This window comes from Bufo bufo, chromosome 5, assembly GCF_905171765.1.
Source record: "Bufo bufo chromosome 5, aBufBuf1.1, whole genome shotgun sequence".
In the NCBI taxonomy this organism is placed as follows: domain Eukaryota; kingdom Metazoa; phylum Chordata; class Amphibia; order Anura; family Bufonidae; genus Bufo; species Bufo bufo.
Genome location: NC_053393.1, coordinates 165,646,104 through 165,664,409, shown reverse-complemented (window position 1 = coordinate 165,664,409; position 18,306 = coordinate 165,646,104). Strand labels below are relative to the sequence as shown.

The 18,306-nt window shown below is 45.9% G+C and overlaps 1 protein-coding gene across 1 annotated transcript in view; it reads right to left on the bottom strand.

The window, feature by feature from the left end:
- SMCHD1 (structural maintenance of chromosomes flexible hinge domain containing 1) overlaps positions 1–18,306 on the bottom strand; it is a 383,867-nt gene that overhangs the window by 299,461 nt on the left and 66,100 nt on the right. The window contains 2 exon segments of the mRNA XM_040432517.1: positions 12,983–13,102; positions 14,543–14,657. Of these exon segments, the coding sequence (XP_040288451.1) occupies positions 12,983–13,102; positions 14,543–14,657 (235 nt within the window).

Genomic DNA, 18,306 nt, shown 5'->3' with positions numbered 1-18,306 from the left:
GTGGCTGCCCAACATATTTCTTCCAGAGAGGCCGAGGCCCCTTCAGCCCAGGATGTGGCCAATGCTCTGGTGGAGTGGGCTTTCAATAAAGGTGGAGGAGCAACTCCTTCCGTCTCGTAGGCTAGAACAATGCAGGCCTTGATCCATCTAGAGATGGAAGTCTTGCTAGCAGCTTTGCCCTGATGCAGACCCAGATATTGTACCAGTAGCTGGTTGGCTTTTCTTAGATCTTTCGTGGCCTCCATATACTGTAGGACGCATCTCCTAACATCCAGGTTGTGAAACAGTTTTTCCTTATCTGAGGTCGCCTGGGAACAAAAGGAGGGAAGAGTAACTTCCTGTTGACAGTGGAATTTAGTTACAACCTTAGGAAGAAATTCAGGAGCATGTTTTAATATGATTCTATCCTCCAGAATCATAAGATAAGGAGGTAGGATGGAAAAGGCCTGGATGTCCCCTACTCTTCTTGCAGTAGTTATGGCTAACAAAAAAACTGTCTTGAGAGTCAAAGTTCTCAAGGAGATTTCTGTTATAGGTTCAAAGGGCGGATACATTAATCTGGATAGTACCAGATTTAAATCCCAGGGAGGGACTAAAGACCTTAGTTTTGGGCGAATTCTACTTTTGATAACATTTATGTCCATTAGTTTGCTGTTTAAAAACGCACTAAGAGCTGCTACTTGGACTTTTAAGGTACTTACAGGCAGTCCCTTATCGAGTCCCGCCTGAAGGAAGTCTAGGATTAGAGCCATCTGTGGTTCTCCGGAAGGATCATATTTACTGCTGTTAAACCGTAGAAAAGATTCCCAGGCTCTCCGATATATCATTGATGTGACGGGTTTTCTACTCTGCAATAGAGTGGATATTACTGCCTCTGAAAATCCTTTTCCTCTCAGCATGCGCCTTTCAGCCTCAAAGCTGTTAAGCGAAGCTGGGCGACTCGGGGATGAACCACTGGGCCCTGTAACAGATCCGGCCGAGGAGGGAGGATCCAAAAATCTTCCCCTGCTAGGTTCTTTAGTACCAGGAACCATGTTCTTCTGGGCCAGAATGGTTATTAGTATGATCTGGCATTCTCCTCTATGATCTTGGCTATGACCCTTTGAATCAGGGGAAATGGAGGAAAGGCATAGAGCAGCTGCTGGGGCCAGGGTGTTGACAAGGCGTCCACTCTCAGGGGACGATCTAGAACTGACAGGGAGAAAAAGTCCCTGATCTGTCTGTTCTTCCTTGTGGCAAACAGGTCGACCCTTGGAGTGCCCCACTTGGAACAAATTTGGTTGAAGACCTGTTGGTTCAGAGTCCATTCTCCTGCCTTTAGTCGGTCTCTGCTGAGGAAGTCCGCCACTGGATTTTCTTTTCCTCTCACATGGGCTGCGGACAGAGACAATAGATTTTTCTCGGCCCAATTTAGGATTTTTCCTGTTACCGAGGATAGAGAGCGACTTTGTTCCTCCCTGTTTGTTCAGGTAGGCTACAGTCGTTGAATTGTCTGATAGGATTTTTACACTCCTCAGGTGGATGAAGGGAGCGAAGGCTTTCAGGGCTTCCCACACCGCGGTCAGCTCGCTGATGTTTGACGAAGCTTGTTGTAGGTGTGATCCCCATAGACCCTGCTCCAACTGCTTTTCCATGTGGGCTCCCCACCCCTGTTGGCTGGGGTCCGTTAGTAATGACGACCTGATTCGTCTGCCTCCATGCCACGCCTTGGGAAAGATTTGTACTGTTTGTCCACCAAAATAAGGATGTTTTTACATGTGATGGGATTTTTATCCTTTTGTTTAAGGATGTTTGTTTTTTGTCCCAGTTTTTTAGAAGAAAGGCCTGAAGTGTTCTTGTATGGTACTGGGCCCATTTTACCGATGGGATTGTCGAAGTCATAAGACCCAGGATTGTCATCATATCCCGGAAAGAGGCAAGCCTCTGTTTTCGGAACTTCTCGGTGTTGGAAATTAAGGTGTCCCGTTTTTGTTCTGGAAGAAAGGAGTCTAGTAGAAATCCCAAAAATATCCTTCTTCGTGAGGGAAGCAGACATGATTTTTCCCAGTTTACTATCCATCCTAGGCCGGCCGTTGGGGCAGCGATCAAGAAGTCGTCCAGGTATGGGATGAATAAAATCTCTGCCAAATGAAAATGTTTTGCCACTTCCGTCATGATTTTTGTGAACAGTCTCGGAGCGGAACTGAGGCCAAATGGAAGAACCTGGAACTGATAGTGGCATAGAGACCCTAGGAACCATACCGCCGCCCTCAATAAGCTTCTGGTCTTTTTTTCGGATTGGAACATGGTAATAGGCATCTGCCAGGTCTAATGTTACCGTGTAACAATCTTTTGGAAGGAGGTTGGTCACTAATCTTATCGTTTACATTTTGAATTTCTTGTACACTATGTACTTGTTTAAGGTTTTCAAATTTATTATCGCTCTGAAGGAGCCGTTCGGTTTCCTTACTAGAAAGATCATTGAATAGAATCCTTCTCTCTGTTCTTCCAATGGTACAGGAACGATGGCCCTCTTTTCTAGCAGGAGCGATATTTGTAGGTCCATTGCTTTCTGGTTTTCCACTTTCAATTTTGTGTTCTCCATATACCGGTCTGGTGGATAATGACTGAACTCCAGGCTGTATCCTTTTTCTATCACTTCTAGTACCCAGGGGCAGGCTTGGATATTTTCCCAGGCAGAGTGACAGAAACTGAGCATTCCCCCTACGGCCCTTCTGGCGTTATTGGGAGGATGTACGGGTGGACTTGTCGGGGGTAAACAAGAATCCCTTTCCTCTGGTAGACTGCCATGACAGTCCTGAATCCTTCTTCTTTTGGTCAAATCTACCACGTTTCTGGGGCCGAAAGGAACGCCTCTTGTAAAAAAAAAAAAACTTTGATTCGGTGGGAAAGCCTTTTTTTCCTATCCGATGCCTTTTCTAGGATATCATCAAGAGCCGTGCCAAATACTCTATCCCCTTCACATGGCAAAGAACAGAGCTTATTTTTTGACGCCGTATCCCCTGACCAGGTACGAAACCATATTGCTCTTCGTGAAGCGTTGGACCGGGCGGCTGTTCTGGCTGATAGCTTTACTATGTCTGCCGAAGCATCGGCAGTAAAATTGGCAGCCTGCTTCAGCATAGGGATTGAGGAAAGGAAGTCTTCTCTAGGGGTGCCGGATTCAATATGCTTCTCTAACTGTCCCAACAACAGAGACAGGGTTCTGGCGGTGTAAGTTGCTGAGATACCTGGTCTCAACATAGCGGTGGATGATTCCCACGTCTTCTTTAGGAGACTTTCACATTTTTTATCCATGGGATCCTTAAGAAGTCCCAGATCTTCAAAGGGTAAGGCAGATTTTTTTGAAATCCTTGCCACGGGGGCATCCACTCTAGGATTCTTATCCCAGGTGGCCGAGTCCTCTTCTGCAAAAGGATATTTTCTCTTAAATATCTTAGAGGCGGATTGTTTTTTTTTTTTTCAGGCTCTTTCCACCCAGCTTGGATTAAGGATTTGATATTAACATGGACAGGAAATACTCGTTTTTTCTTGTCCCCCAGAGCTGCGAACATCTGATCTTGTACAGACAGTGGCTCTCTTGGTTCTTCTAAATTTATGGTGGCTCTGATAGTTTTTAACAAGGATTCAGTCTCTTCAATTGAACACAGAAGTCGGCCATAGACGTCTTCCGAAATATCAGAGTCTGAACCGGATAAAATTTAGGTCAGAATCTTGCTCCATAATAGGGGGCACTAAAAGTGGAAGGTCTGGGCGGTATGGTAGATAGCTTCGCTTCTACGGCTGCCCCCACTTCTTCTTTAATCATGCTTCTCAGACTTTCCACTAGGGAAGGGGTTTCCTCTGAGACCACTATGTCACAACAATTCTGACATAAAGGTTTTTTCTTGCATATGGCACACTTCTTTTTGATGGACAGTTCCCTTTTAGAGGTTTCTCTCCCCTCGGAGACATAAAATGGCCAAAATGAGTCCCACTTAAATTTTTTCTTTTTTTTTCTTTTTCGAAACCGCCACCAAAAAAAAGAAACGGGTGCAAGCCTAACTTAACTTAATACTGCTTCATACACCCACATACATTGAACAGGGAGGAGGCTTACCGGGCTAGAAGGCCTGGAGGTGTCTGTGGGCTTCCTGGGGGAGTCTCCTTCAGCTTGCATCATCCTTAGTCAGATGAACGCTTGGCTAGCTGCACGAGGACGCCGGCAGCCAGCACTCCTTTTCTTCCTGTAACGTTGTGGAGCTCCGTCCCCTTCCTATGCGCCGCAGGGCCACTCGTGATGACGCAATGACCCGCGTCACTGTGGCGCGCACGTAGGCTATAGGAGCGTTCCCAGACCCAGGAACGCTCCCCTAAGCCACACAGAGACGCCGGTTCCAGCCTGGAACACGGGGATAAAGCCCGGGGTGACCAGCCCATGCTGGGATTACACCTTTGGGAAAGGAGGGACCACTCTGCCGTGTCCCGCGATCCTTCCCCCTGCGACGGCCCTCCGGCAGCGCCGGGATAACAAACCTGAAAACCGCGCAAGTTCTAGCTGGTCCACGAGTTCCCGACCTTCCGAGGGACAGGAAAACAATTGGAGAGGTAAGAGGGAGGGGGCCCTTTATTGACTGGTCTCAAAACTATTTCCTGTCCCTGAAGAAGGCGGGATAACCCTCCACATAGTGCCGTTGTGGAGGCATGGGGAAAATAGAAAACAGAAAATTGCCATGTGCGTATGTATTCACCCCCTTTGTTAGGAAGCCCATAAAAAGATCTGGTGGCTACCAATTACCTTCAGAAGTCACATAATTAGTGAGATGATGTTCACCTGTGTGGAATCTAAGTGTCACATCATCTGTCATTAAATATACACACCATTTTTGAAAGGCCCCAGAGGCTGCAACACCTAAGAAAGAGGCATCACTAACCAAACACTGCCATGAAGACTAAGGAACTCTCCAAACAAGCAAGGGACAATGATGTTGTAGTTGAAGTACAAGTCAGGGTTAGGTTATAAAAAAATATCCAAATCTTTGATGATCCCCAGGAGCACCATCAAATCTATCATAACCAAATGGAAAGAACATGGCACAACAGCAAACCTGCCAAAAGACGGCCGCCCACCAAACTCACGGACCGGGCAAGGAGGGCATTAATCAGAGAGGCAGCACAGAGACCCAAGGTAACCCTGGAGGAGCTGCAGAGTTACACAGCAGAGACTGGAGTATCTGTACATAGAACGACAATAAGCTGTACACTCCATAGAGTTGGGCTTCATGGCACAGTGGCCAGAAGAAAGCCATTACTTTCAGCTAAAAAACAAAAAGGCACGTTGTCAGTTTGCGAAAAGGCATGTGGGAGACTCCCAAAATGTATGGAGGAAGGTGCTCTGGTCTGATGAGACTAAAATTGAACTTTTTGGCCATCAAAGAAAACGCTATGTCTGGCGCACACCATGACATCACCGAAAGAACACCATCCCCACAGTGAGACATGGTGGTGGCAGCATCATGCTGGGGGGATGGGACTGGGAAACTGGTCAGAGTTGAGAGAAGGATGGATGGTGCTAAATTCAGGGATATTCTTGAGCAAAACCTACACCACTCTGTGCATGATTTGAGGCTAGGACGGAGGTTCACCTTCCGGCAGGACAATGACCCCAAACACACTGCTAAAGCAGCACTTGAGTGGTTTAGGGGGAAACATGGCCTAGTCAAAGCCCAGATCTCAATCCAATAAAAAAAATCTGTGGTCAGACTTAAAGATTGCTGTTCACAAGTGCAAACCATCCAACTTGAAGGAGCTGGAGCAGTTTTGCAAGTGGTAAGATGAGGCAAGCTCATAGAGACTTATCCAAAGCGACTTGGAGAGCTGTGTTTGCCGCAAAAGGTGGCTCTACAAAGTATTAACTTTAGGGGGTTGAATAGTTATGCACATTGACTTTTTCTGTTATTTTGTCCTATTTGTGGTTTGCTTCACAATAAAAAAATAAAATAAAATCTGAAAATCCACCTTCTGCCAATGTCACGTTCACAAGTTTCTGGCCTGTACTATGGATGCTGCTGTGGATGGGGCCCAGAACTATTCCTCTCTCTGGCACATATGCAAACTCTTGAATCTACCTCATCAGTGCATGCTCCAGGATGAAGAATATTTCTGGTGATCTCCCGCATATAACCTAGGTTGGAAGCCTGGTAAAGGCAATGACATCGGCAGAAGATGGATTTTCAGAGGAGACTCATCACATCACCAGATTCCAGATTCCTGGGAAGCGAATACATGCAACTTTGGAACAGTTAATATATTACAAACTTTTTCCTACAGGCATGATATTTATAATTAAGGTGGGTTTGCAAGACCAGATGAGTTCCGGAAAACCTCTTTAACCACCTCCCGTCTCGCTAACGCCGAAAGGCGTGATTGCGGTGGCTCTCCCAGGTCACACTAACGCCGTGAGCAGAGATTTCCTGTGAGGCGCGTTCACAGGATCGCGCAGTTCACAAGTTCATCTGCAGCCTGCCGGCCGCGATCATTGGCTGGCAGGCTCTGGATTTTTGAAATGATTAATGAAATGGGTATGTCAGACGCTATTTTGAAAATAGCGTCTGATATACCTGCTACCTGCTCCTCTGGTGGTTTCTTTTGCTTGGATCGACCACCAGAGGACACAGGCAGCTCTGTAAGTAGCACACATACACATTACACATTACCCTGTCACTTATTAACCCCTTATTTAGCACTTGATCACCCATATTAGACTCCCTGATCACCCTGATCACCCCCCTGTCATTGATCACCCCCCTGTAAGGGTCCCTCATCACCGCCAGGTAGTTAGCTACTTGCTAGGTAGTTAGCACCCAGCCCACCGCAGTCACTGATTAGTCGCTGATTAGCGTCATCGCTGTCGCTAATCAGCACTAGTACTATATAGTATCTGTAAGTGATCAAGATTGATCGCAATCAGATCTATATCAGTACATTTGGGTCACCTGAATCCAGTGGTTCAGAATATGAACCTGTAGACAGCAGTGGCACTCTAACCGCTAGCGAAGATGACGAGGTTGAGGTCCCTGCTACGGTCAGGCGTACCCGATCCCATGTCAGAATTCTGCATACCCCGCATGATGAGCCTCATTTGCAGCAGAGGGGTGCTAGCGCTGATCTTGTTTATGGTGCGGGATACACCAGCAGCGCAGCACATCCTGGACCTTCTACCAGCACTGCCGTATTCCCTGGTGAAGTGGCGAGCACCAGAAGGGCAGTTCAAGCTGGTAGGTGGCACGTGCAGTAACTCCCCCGTCGCAGCCACCGCGTTCACAGGCCCGTAGAACCCTTAGTCTCCCAGAGGTGCTGGCAAATCCTAATTGGCACACCCCTCCTTCCGCCGCACCCGTATTGCCCCCTTTCAGCGCCCAGTCTGGAGTTCACGTGGAGACAGCTCATTTAGAATCAGCCCTAGAGTTTTTTCAGCTGTTCTTCACCGCGGACCTCTATGACCTAGTTGTGGCAGAAACCAACCGCTACGCCACACAGTTTATTACCGCCAATCCGGAAAACTTCTATGCCCAGCCTTACCGGTGGAAACCAGTCACAGTTTAAATTTTTTTTGGGCCTTATCCTCAGCATGGGTCTAACTAAAAAAAATGTATTGCGGTCATATTGGTCTAAAGACTTAATACATTACATGCCCATGTTCTCTGCTGCAATGTCCAGGGCACGTTTTGAGGTCATCATGTGCTTTATGCATTTCGCTGACAATCACACCTGTCATCCAAGAGGCCACCTTGCTTATGACCGGCTCCACAAAATTCGGCCCCTCATAGACCATTTGTCATCCAGATTTGCAGATGCGTATACCCCTAATCAAAACATCTGCATAGACGAGTCCCTAGTACATTTTACCGGGCGCCTTGGCATCAAACAGTACATCCCCAGCAAGCGCGCCCGGTATGGGGTCAAACGGTATAAGCTCTGTGAAAGGGCCACAGGCTATACATATCGTTTTAGGGTCTATGAGGGAAAAGACTCAAAACTGGAGCCGGTCGGATGTCCTGACTACCTGGGGAGCAGTGGCAAGATTGTCTGGGACTTGGTGTCACCCTTACTCCACAAGGGGTACCACTTATACGTGGACAATTTTTACTCAAGCATGGCCCTCTTTCGGCACTTACATCTAGTCCGAATTCAATGCTGTGGCACCGCGCAACCTAGTCGCCGGGGCTTCCCCCAACGGCTCGTTAGTACCCGACTTGCACGGGGGGAGAGGGCTGCCTTGTGTGACCAAGAACTGCTCGCGGTGAAGTGGAGGGACAAGAGGGACGTTTACCTTCTGTCCACCATTCACGCAGAAACGACTGTCCAAATTGAAAGGGCAACTGGAGTCATTGTGAAACCCCTCTCTGTCCACGACTATAACCTTCACATGGGAGGGGAGGACTTCAATGACCAGATGTTGGCTCCCTATTTAGTTTCCCGCCGCACCAAACGCTGGTATAAGAAGGTGTCTGTATATTTAATTCAATTGGCTGTATATAATAGTTTTGTTCTCTACAGTAAGGCTGGGAGAACAGGATCCTTCCTAAAATTCCAGGAAGAGATCATTTCGGAAATCCTGTATCCAGGAGGGTCCGTGTCCCAAGTCCCTGATGTAGTGAGCCGGCTACATGGCAGACACTTCCCCAGTGTCTATCCTGGTACCCCAACTCAACGTTCCCCAAGAAAAAGATGCAGTGTCTGTAGCAGGGGTGGAATAAGGCGTGACACCACCTTTTTTTGTCCTGACTGTCCTGACCAGCCTGCCCTATGCATAGGTGAGTTTTTCCGCAAGTTCCACACAAAAGGTACACTATTAGTGTAAGGATTGCGTGACACAGGACAGGCACACAGGGGTCTTAGGGCCCTTTCACACAGAGCTGCCACAAACCTCTCCTTTCACCTGGGACAAAGTGCATAATGTACTTCGCCACATCTCTGGGCGATTTGCGCTTTGCTCATTGTCCCATGGGGAAGGAGAGGTTTGTCCTCTAAAGGTAAAAAATAAATTAAAAAAATCACAGGTAAGCAAAAAAGTTAATGTTCTGTTTCAAAAGTTCAATAAAGTTCATAAAAGTTAATGTTCTGTTCAAATGTTATATAAAGTTAATGTTAATAAATTTATTGCGTTGTGGCCTGTTTTTTTTTTTTGTTTTGTTTTTTACCTTTTAGATGGACCAAGCGATCAAGCAGCTGCAGCACTGATGTGCATTGCGCTGCTGTCAGATTACACAAAAGTCGGTGTATGCGGCGCTGCAAGACGAGATTTCTCCTCTGCAGTAAAAAAGATACATTTGCCGAGGCTTATGAGCTGAGGGGGGGTGTTCATATGCTTTGGCAAACACTTTGTATAAAAAAAAAAATAATAATAATTCCGGCAATGATTTATTCATCCACATCGATTGATGTGAATGGAGAAATCGGGTTTGCCAGGGCATACGAGCTGAGTGGGTTTGGATGTTGGGCGGAGCTCCTATGTCCTGGCAGACGCCTTTCCCCTCCTTTTTTTTTTTGCACATTTTTTGGCAGAGATTTTTTCATCCACATTGATCGATGCGAATGAAGAAATCTGTGCCGTTAATTTTTTCTTTCAGCCCAGAGGCTTAACGGGAAAAAAAAATCTCATTACCTGTATGCTCAATATAAGGGCTCTTTCACACTTGCGTTCTTTTCTTCCGGCATAGAGTTCCGTCGTCGGGGCTCTATGCCGGAAGAATCCTGATCAGGATTATCCCCATGCATTCTGAATGGAGAGAAATCCGTTCAGGATGCATCAGGATGCCTTCAGTTCCGGAACGGAACGTTTTTTGGCCGGAGAAAATACCGCAGCATGCTGCGCTTTTTGGTCCGGCCAAAAATCCGGAACACTTGCCGCAAGGTCGCATCCGGAATTAATGACCATTGAAAGGCATTAATCCGGATCCGGCCTTAAGCTAAACGTCGTTTCGGCGCATTGCCGGATCCGACGTTTAGCTTTTTCTGAATGGTTACCATGGCTGCCAAGACGCTAAAGTCCTGGCAGCCATGGTAAAGTGTAGTGGGGAGCGGGGGAGCAGTATACTTACCGTCCGTGCGGCTCCCCGGGCGCTCCAGAGTGACGTCAGGGTGCCCCACGCTCATTGATGACGTGTCGCATGGACACGTCATCCATGCGCATGGGGCGCTCGGACGTCATTCTGGAGCGCCCCGAGAGCCGCACGGACTGTAAGTATACTGCTCCCCCGCTCCCCACTACTACTATGGCAACCAGGACTTTAATAGCGTCCTGGGTGCCATAGTAACACTGAACGCATTTTGAAGACGGATCCGTCTTCAAATGCTTTCAGTTCACTTGCGTTTTTCCGGATGCGGCGTGTAATTCCGGCAAATGGAGTACACGCCGGATCCGGACAACGCAAGTGTGAAACCAGCCTAAGGAGAATAGCAGAAAATCCTAATGCTGGCCATACATGTAATGATTGCAGAGACCCTCAAATTCCAGGGCAGTACAAACACCCCACAAATGACCCCATTTTGGAAAGAAGACACCCCAAGGTATTCGCTGAGGGGCATATTAAGTCCATGAAAGATTGAACTTTTTGTCCCAAGTTAGCGGAAAGGGAGACTTTGTGAGAAAAAACAAAAAAAAAATCAATTTCCGCTAACTTGTGCCAAAAAAAAAAAATCTTCTATGAACTCGCCATGCCCCTCACGGAATACCTTGGGGTGTCTTCTTTCCAAAATGGAGTCACATGTGGGGTATTTATACTGCCCTTGCATTTTAGGGGCCCTAAAGCGTGAGAAGAAGTCTGGAATCCAAATGTCTAAAAATGCCCTCCTAAAAGGTACTCGTTGGACTTTCGGCCCCTTTGCACACCTAAGTTGCAAAAAAGTGTCACATATGTGGTATCGCCGTACTCAGAAGAAGTAGGGCAATGTGTTTTGGGGTGTATTTTTACATATTCCCATGCTGGGTGAGAGAAATATCTCTGTAAAATGACAACTTTGTATAAAAAAAATGGGAAAAGTTGTCTTTTACAGAGATATTTCTCTCACCCAGCATGGGTATATGTAAAAATACACCCCAAAACACATTGCCCTACTTCTTCTGAGTACGGCGATACCACATGTGTGACACTTTTTTGCAGCCTAGGTGCGCAAAGGGGCCCAAATTCTAAAGAGCACCTTTAGGATTTCACAGGGCATTTTTTACGCATTTGGATTCCAAACTACTTCTCACGCTTTAGGTCCCCTAAAATGCCAGGGCAGTATAAATACCCCACAAGTGACCCCATTTTGGAAAGAAGACACCCCAAGGTATTTCGTGAGGGGCATGGCGAGTTCATGTAATATTTTATTTTTTGTCACAAGTTAGTGGTATATGAGACTTTGTAAGAAAAAAAAAGAAAAAAAGATAAAAATACATAATTTTCCGCTAACTTGTGCCAAAAAAATAAAAATTCGAGGAACTCGCCATGCCCCTCACGGAATACCTTGGGGTGTCTTCTTTCCAAAATGGGGTCACTTGTGGGGTATTTATACTGCCCTGGCATTTTAAGGGACCTAAAGCGTGAGAAGTAATTCGGATTCCAATAGCGTAAAAAATGCCCTGTGAAATCCTAAAGGTGCTCTTTAGAATTTGGGCCCCTTTGCGCACCTAGGCTGCAAAAAAGTGTCACACATGTGGTATCGCCGTACTCAGGAGAAGTTGGGCAATGTGTTTTGGGGAGTCTTTTTACATATACCCATGCTGGGTGAGAGAAATATCTCTGTAAAATGACAACTTTGTATAAAAAAATGGGAAAAGTTGTCTTTTACAGAGATATTTCTCTCACCCAGCATGGGTATATGTAAAAATACACCCCAAAACACATTGCCCTACTTCTTCTGAGCACGGCGATACCACATGTGTGACATTTTTTTGCAGCCTAGGTGCGCAAATGGGCCCAAATTCTAAAGAGCACCTTTAGGATTTCACAGGGCATTTTTTATGCATTTGGATTCCAAACTACTTCTCACGCTTTAGGTCCCCTAAAATGCCAGGGCAGTATAAATACCCCACAAGTGACCCCATTTTGGAAAGACACCCCAAGGTATTTCGTGAGGAGCATGGCGAGTTCATGTAAAATTTAATTTTTTGTCACAAGTTAGTGGAATATGAGACTTTGTAAGAAAAAAAAAAAAATTATTAATAATAATAATAATAATAATAATAATAATAATAATACATCAATTTCCGCTAACTTGTGCCAAAAAAATTAAAATTCTAGGAACTCGCCATGCCCCTCACGGAATACCTTGGGGTGTCTTCTTTCCAAAATGGGGTCACTTGTGGGGTATTTATACTATCCTGGCATTCTAGCCCCTCAAGAAACATGACAGGTGCTCAGAAAGTCAGAGCTGCTTCAAAATGCAGAAATTCACATTTTTGTACCATAGTTTGTAAACGCTATAACTTTTGCGCAAACCAATAAATATACACTTATTGGATTTTTTTTTTTTATCAAAGACATGTAGCACAATAAATTCTGACACAAACTTGTATAGAAATGTAATTATATTTGAACAATTTAACCAGATAAAGTTAAAAATACACTTTTTTTTTATTAATATCGGAAAAAACTAAAAATCTTAGCAGCAATCAAATACCACCAAAAGAAAGCTGTATTTGTGAGAAGAAAAGGAGGTAAAATTCTTTTGGGTGCCAAGTTGCATGACCGAGCAATAAACCGTTAAATTTGTGAAGTGCCGATTTGTAAAAAATGGCCTGGTCACTAGTGGGGAATAAACCTGTGGTCCTTAAGTGGTTAAAGGGGTATTCCATATGAAACAGCAGATTGAGCATGTTCAATGCCACTCCGTTAATTTCCAGCAGTAGGACCCCCACTGATCTAATAGTTATGCCATACCGTGTGGACATGGGATAAGTTAACAAACGGAATACCCCTTTAATCCAGGCAGCCAGAGACTTTTACACTGTTCCTACCTTTCTGTTTCTTATGTAGCCACTGTAAATAGATTCCTTGTTCTTCTCTTTCTTCTCAAAATCATCTTTGGAAAGTAAAAATTCATGGATATCTTGGGAGTCTGATGTCTTTGTAATGATCTTAAACAAAATAACATCCATATTTACAACTGCAAAAGATACTGTATGCTTATTACAAAGAAAGCAAATAAAACATTGAGAAACAGCTAAATTTACCACCAAAAAATATTGAAACCACCATTAGATTCTCCAAAGCCTAAAACATGATACACATAATCCTACAGTCTGACATTGGCATCACTAATTGGATAGTGTTAAACTGTGCATAGACACCCACCCCCAATTGGTAACACCCAGTGGTGCCTTTATTCATCATTCAGGAGTAATACAAGAATGGTGCAGTTACAAGAAAAGATGCTCCAGATCAGTTACCGAATGGCGAACTAAAGTAGTTACTACAATAGACATGTCAGTAGATGTGATGGGTCTTCTTTAAACGGTTGTGCACCTTTGGGGGGGTTTGGCAAATCTACCCCCCTTGTTTGGCAGACCTGCAAGGGCAAGCATACTTACCTGCTTTCCTGCTCGACTCGCAGGATGTAAACTTCAGATTTGATGCTGCGGCAGCTCCCTTGCATCACGTGACCGTTTGACATGACACAAGGGAAGCAGGTAATGAACTAATCGCAACTGACCACAACATCTGAGGAGTTAAACTGGAGTTACCTTAGATGCCAGTTGTTGAAGGTGGGTGTCAGCTTCATAATGGAGCTGGCATATGCTGTGTACATTGTATAGCAGCTGCACTTGGGATCACAGCTCAGCCTCATTCATTTCAATTGGGCTGAGCTGCCCCAGGCCCTAGGCCATGTGACTAATGAATGTGACATCACATGGCCTAGTAAAAGCTACTGCGAGCAAAAATATATATTTTTTTCAACTGGTCTTTGTTAAAAAAATGTTAACAGTTTTTCCTATATAGCTTTTAGTTTCAGTGCATTTGCAGACTGCTGTATTCTGCTTTACAGTGAATCCATCAAGGTGCTCTTGATGGCTTGATCTGTAGCCTTCATCAGCAAACTGATAAGAATTTAGCTACGGTATAATGAATCTGTATAAGCTGCCAGGAAAGGACAGATAAAGGCTAGAGATCAAGCAGTCAGAGCTTGATGATTCACTATAAGGCAGAATGGAATAGTCTGCAAATGCAATGAAACTGAAAGCTGTAGAGTAAAAATATTTGTGAAAATTCTTTATAAAGACCAATTGAAAAATTGATTGTTATCACAAAATGATTAAAATGCAGTCATAAATGATTGCTACCAAAGGTGTCCATTGCCTTTAAGTAAAGTTGAAGCTGGTGTACTATGATGTATACCAGTCCAACATAAGCTTAAAGGAAACTATTAGCATACAATTGGCTACTAAAATCTACAGGCACATCATTGAATAAGCTGATAAAACATGACAGACATGGTGTGAATTTAGTCTTATTTTAAAGCTGTTTCTTGCATGTCAACAGTAGGGTTTAGAAATGTGCTTATAATGAAATATACTTACACGAGTGGAATGACCCATAAAGAAAACTGCTTGCTTTCCTCCAACACCAAAGTAAGAGATATCGCTGTTTAGACTTCGTGCAACAGGCTGAGGGGGGACATAACTTGCATCCTCACTTACAAAACACAAAGACAAAACGTCACATTCTTTGTGAGAGTCATAAGTAATTACAGCATAAGACGCTCTTAACAACTCATTCTTTGGCTTTTTTGCAGTTATAGGTCATAAGCATTCTCAGACGTATATCTCTGATGCATGCCACTGTATAGGCATATGGTGGCATACATCATACATTAACTCCCATTAAAGATAATATATACCACACAATATATGTGTCCCTAAATAGGAAAGTGAAAAGAAAAACCTGAAAAATAAAAATAAAGGGTATACCGACGTCTACTGGCACAGCATATGCCAAAAGGACATGGTGGCTTATGGACATGCGCATCATATACAGCAAGAACTTTCATTGCACACATGCACTATCTATATTGTGGCTCTGACATTTTTCTAAAAGGGAATTCTTACGGTATGTTTCTGCATCTGACAATCCTGGATGTAACAGTCACTGAGATTCCTGCAACAAATCTAACGCATGAGGAGATACCCTTATGATGATACAGGCACCCCATTTCGCAGAGGAGGAACAGCAGGGAGCCCATTTTGTCAGGAAAGACCACAGGTAATTTTTTATGCTACAAAGGCCTTATGCGGCTGAAGATTCACTACAGCTCACCTGAGTATATAAGGACAACTGTTCGACCAATCAACTGGCAAACCCTGTATTCAAAGAGGACACAGGTGGCATCCCTCACAAATATTCATCAGCAGTCATTTTGTTAAAAAGCCTAGATAAGACTGAGGGGAATAGTCGGTACAGCCGGAGCAAAAATCCAGATGTCAAATTTCTGCCATGGATTATTTGTAAAACACACATGCAGATTTGCCATAAAGGCTTCGTCCTATTAAGGCAACTTATCCGTATCCTGTCCATAGGGTGTAAGTGTCTGATCTGCAGTAGTCTTCTGGGTAGGGCTCCCACAAATGAAAAGAACAGGAGTTTAATAGAGCAGCAGTGCACATGAGTAACCGCTTCTCCATTGAAACGGGTGGAGTACAGGCCCCATTCTCGCGATCAGCGGGGACTCCATCCAATCAGATACTTATTCCTTATCCTGTGGATAGGGGATAAGTTGTCTTAATGGGACAACCCACCTCCCTCACCCCTGATCAGCCTTTATCGGCTGCCGCTGGCCGGAGGCGGATAGCTCTGTTCATAGTGCAGTGTCTGTGCACTTGAATGGGAAAACGAGATTTTTGTATAACTTACCAGTAAAATCTCTTTCTCGCTCTTCATTGGGGGACACAGAGACCTGGGTATAGCTATGTCCTCTAGGAGGCGCTGACACTAGTAAAAAGCTGTTAGCTCCTCCCCTGGCAGCTATACCCCCTCCAGCCTGGAGAGAGAGCTTCAGTTTGTGAGAAGCAGTAGGAGAAGCAAGTAAACCAACAAAACAATGTGGAACAGTAATAATGCCAAGAACCGAACCAGGTTCTAACCAGCAACAGCCACAACTGTGGCCGAACAACAATACTGGGTGGGTGCTGTGTCCCCCAATGAAGAGCGAGAAAGAGATTTTACTGGTAAGTTATACAAAAATCTTGTTTTCTCGCACATATTCATTGGGGGACACAGAGACCATGGGACGTCCGAGAGCAGTCCAACAGGGAGGGAAAGAACCACAGACCCATGAAGCAAGCCCGTGCAGTCAACTAAGAACTGTCGCCTGCAGACCCGCGGCCCACGCCGCGACCATCGATGCATAAGTATGCACCTGGCAACCACTTGCGAACCTGTGCAAGGAGGACTGGATCCACCTTACATTACTCTGCAGCCAAAAGCGCGATTTCGCCTAACCCGAGAAAACGTCCATCACTTTTGGGGTGTGAGCCGTGACACCTAAGGGTGGAGCCCTGCTCCGAGCACGGTAAGCTGTAGCACTGCCAGACCGAATCCAACGTGCAGTCGCCCTTTGGGGGCCACTAATCCCCAGCGATGACCCTCCTGACGGAAAAAGGGGATCTGTACGCCGAAAGGGACTGGAGGCTGCTAATAATAAGTAGAGCACTGACAACGTCCATAACGTGACTCCCTTCCGTAGGGCGTGAAGGAAAGGAAACCATATTCAGATCCCAAGGCTGTAAAGACGAGACAGAGGAGCCACATGTGCCACTCCTTGAAAGAAGATTCCCACGGCACCAGGGAACCTGGAAGGCTGCCCAAGAAGGAAGAGCCAACACCTGACCCATCAAGGAAACAAGGGCTAAACAAAAGGTCCAACCCTTAAAGTAGAAGGGAGGGAGAAAAAACCCCAAAGTGAGGGGGACGTCTTGGCTTCAGAGAAGCCTCAGAAGGACCTGCAGGTCCCAAAATAGATACTGGCGATGCAGAACTCCTGTCCTGAATCATAGAGAGAAAGATATCTGTCGAAAAAAAAACTCCACGTTAGAACGGCGGTCTCAATAGCCACGCCATCATTGAAAAAATCACATAAGACTGAACCTCTTGAAAGAAGGACGTCTCTGAGTGGCAGTGACCAGGGACGTCTCCAGGAGAACGAGGTCGGCGTGCCCGAACGACGAGTCAGTTACAGAGCGACTAGGATATGTCTGAATGTCCTCCATCCGGACCTTCCGTAGAACCCTGAGAAGGAGGGGGAAAAAACTCCCGCCAAGGAGAACCAGGACCTCCATGGCGGATGCTTCCGGGACTCTGGCTCTGGAGAGAAGGCGGAAGTCCTTGTGCAGATACCGTTAGCACACCCGGACCAATGGAAGAGTCCCTGTAAAAGGAAAAGTGTGGAGAGCGGCACAGCCCACCAGTTGGGACCAGATCGTGTCTGGAATGGAAAGGCACCAAACGAATACCCCGTGCAACGCAGGTGAGGGAAGGTAGCAACATAGGAACTACCAAGGCATACGGGGTGACAATGAACCATGAGCCATATGGGGAAGACAGGAGAAGCTAGGTCTAAGCCCCTACCCTGTAAGAGACCGACGCTATACAGAAGTAGCCAAAGATCAAGCGGCGGTGCCAAAAGAACTCCGCCCGAGAAGGAAGCCAGGCAAGGGAAGTCACACTGCAATGTCAATCCCAAATCTCAGCAGAGGAGGGAACACCCGTAGAAGCCACCGATCCGGTGGTAAAGAGTCCACCGCCTAGCGAGGGGCTGTGCAGTAAGAACCCAAGCATATAGGGAAAATAATACAGCTACCACAGTGGTAGCCAGCCCTTGCCCCCGCAACGCAAAAAACTGAGGGAGAGGCCCGATACTATCCATAGAAAGAACCCTATCTGGAAGGGCGCTGAACAGGCGCAACTGCCAAGCTAGCTCCAGGGCAGGACACCTACCAGAGGGGGGTGTCCCACTGCAGCGACCAAGAACTCGAACATTAGCGACAAGCCGCCCTGTGGAGGAAAACAGGCTGTAGGAGCTAAATCAGAGTCGCCAGCATAACCACTTCCCCCGAGAATGGGGAGTGGTGGATAGAGCATACGGAGTCAGCGAAAAGAGCCGACCCGCTGGAACGTACTCACTAGGTAAGTTCAACGGAGTATGTATTACGTATTGACACGGACAATATCAGGACCGACCGGAGCAACAGAGGTCCATGGAGATGGGGTGGGGGGGGTCTGTAAGACCCACAAGTGATGCTAGGAACCCCCTGGAAGACAGAGTATGTCATAATCAGGTGCGAAACCA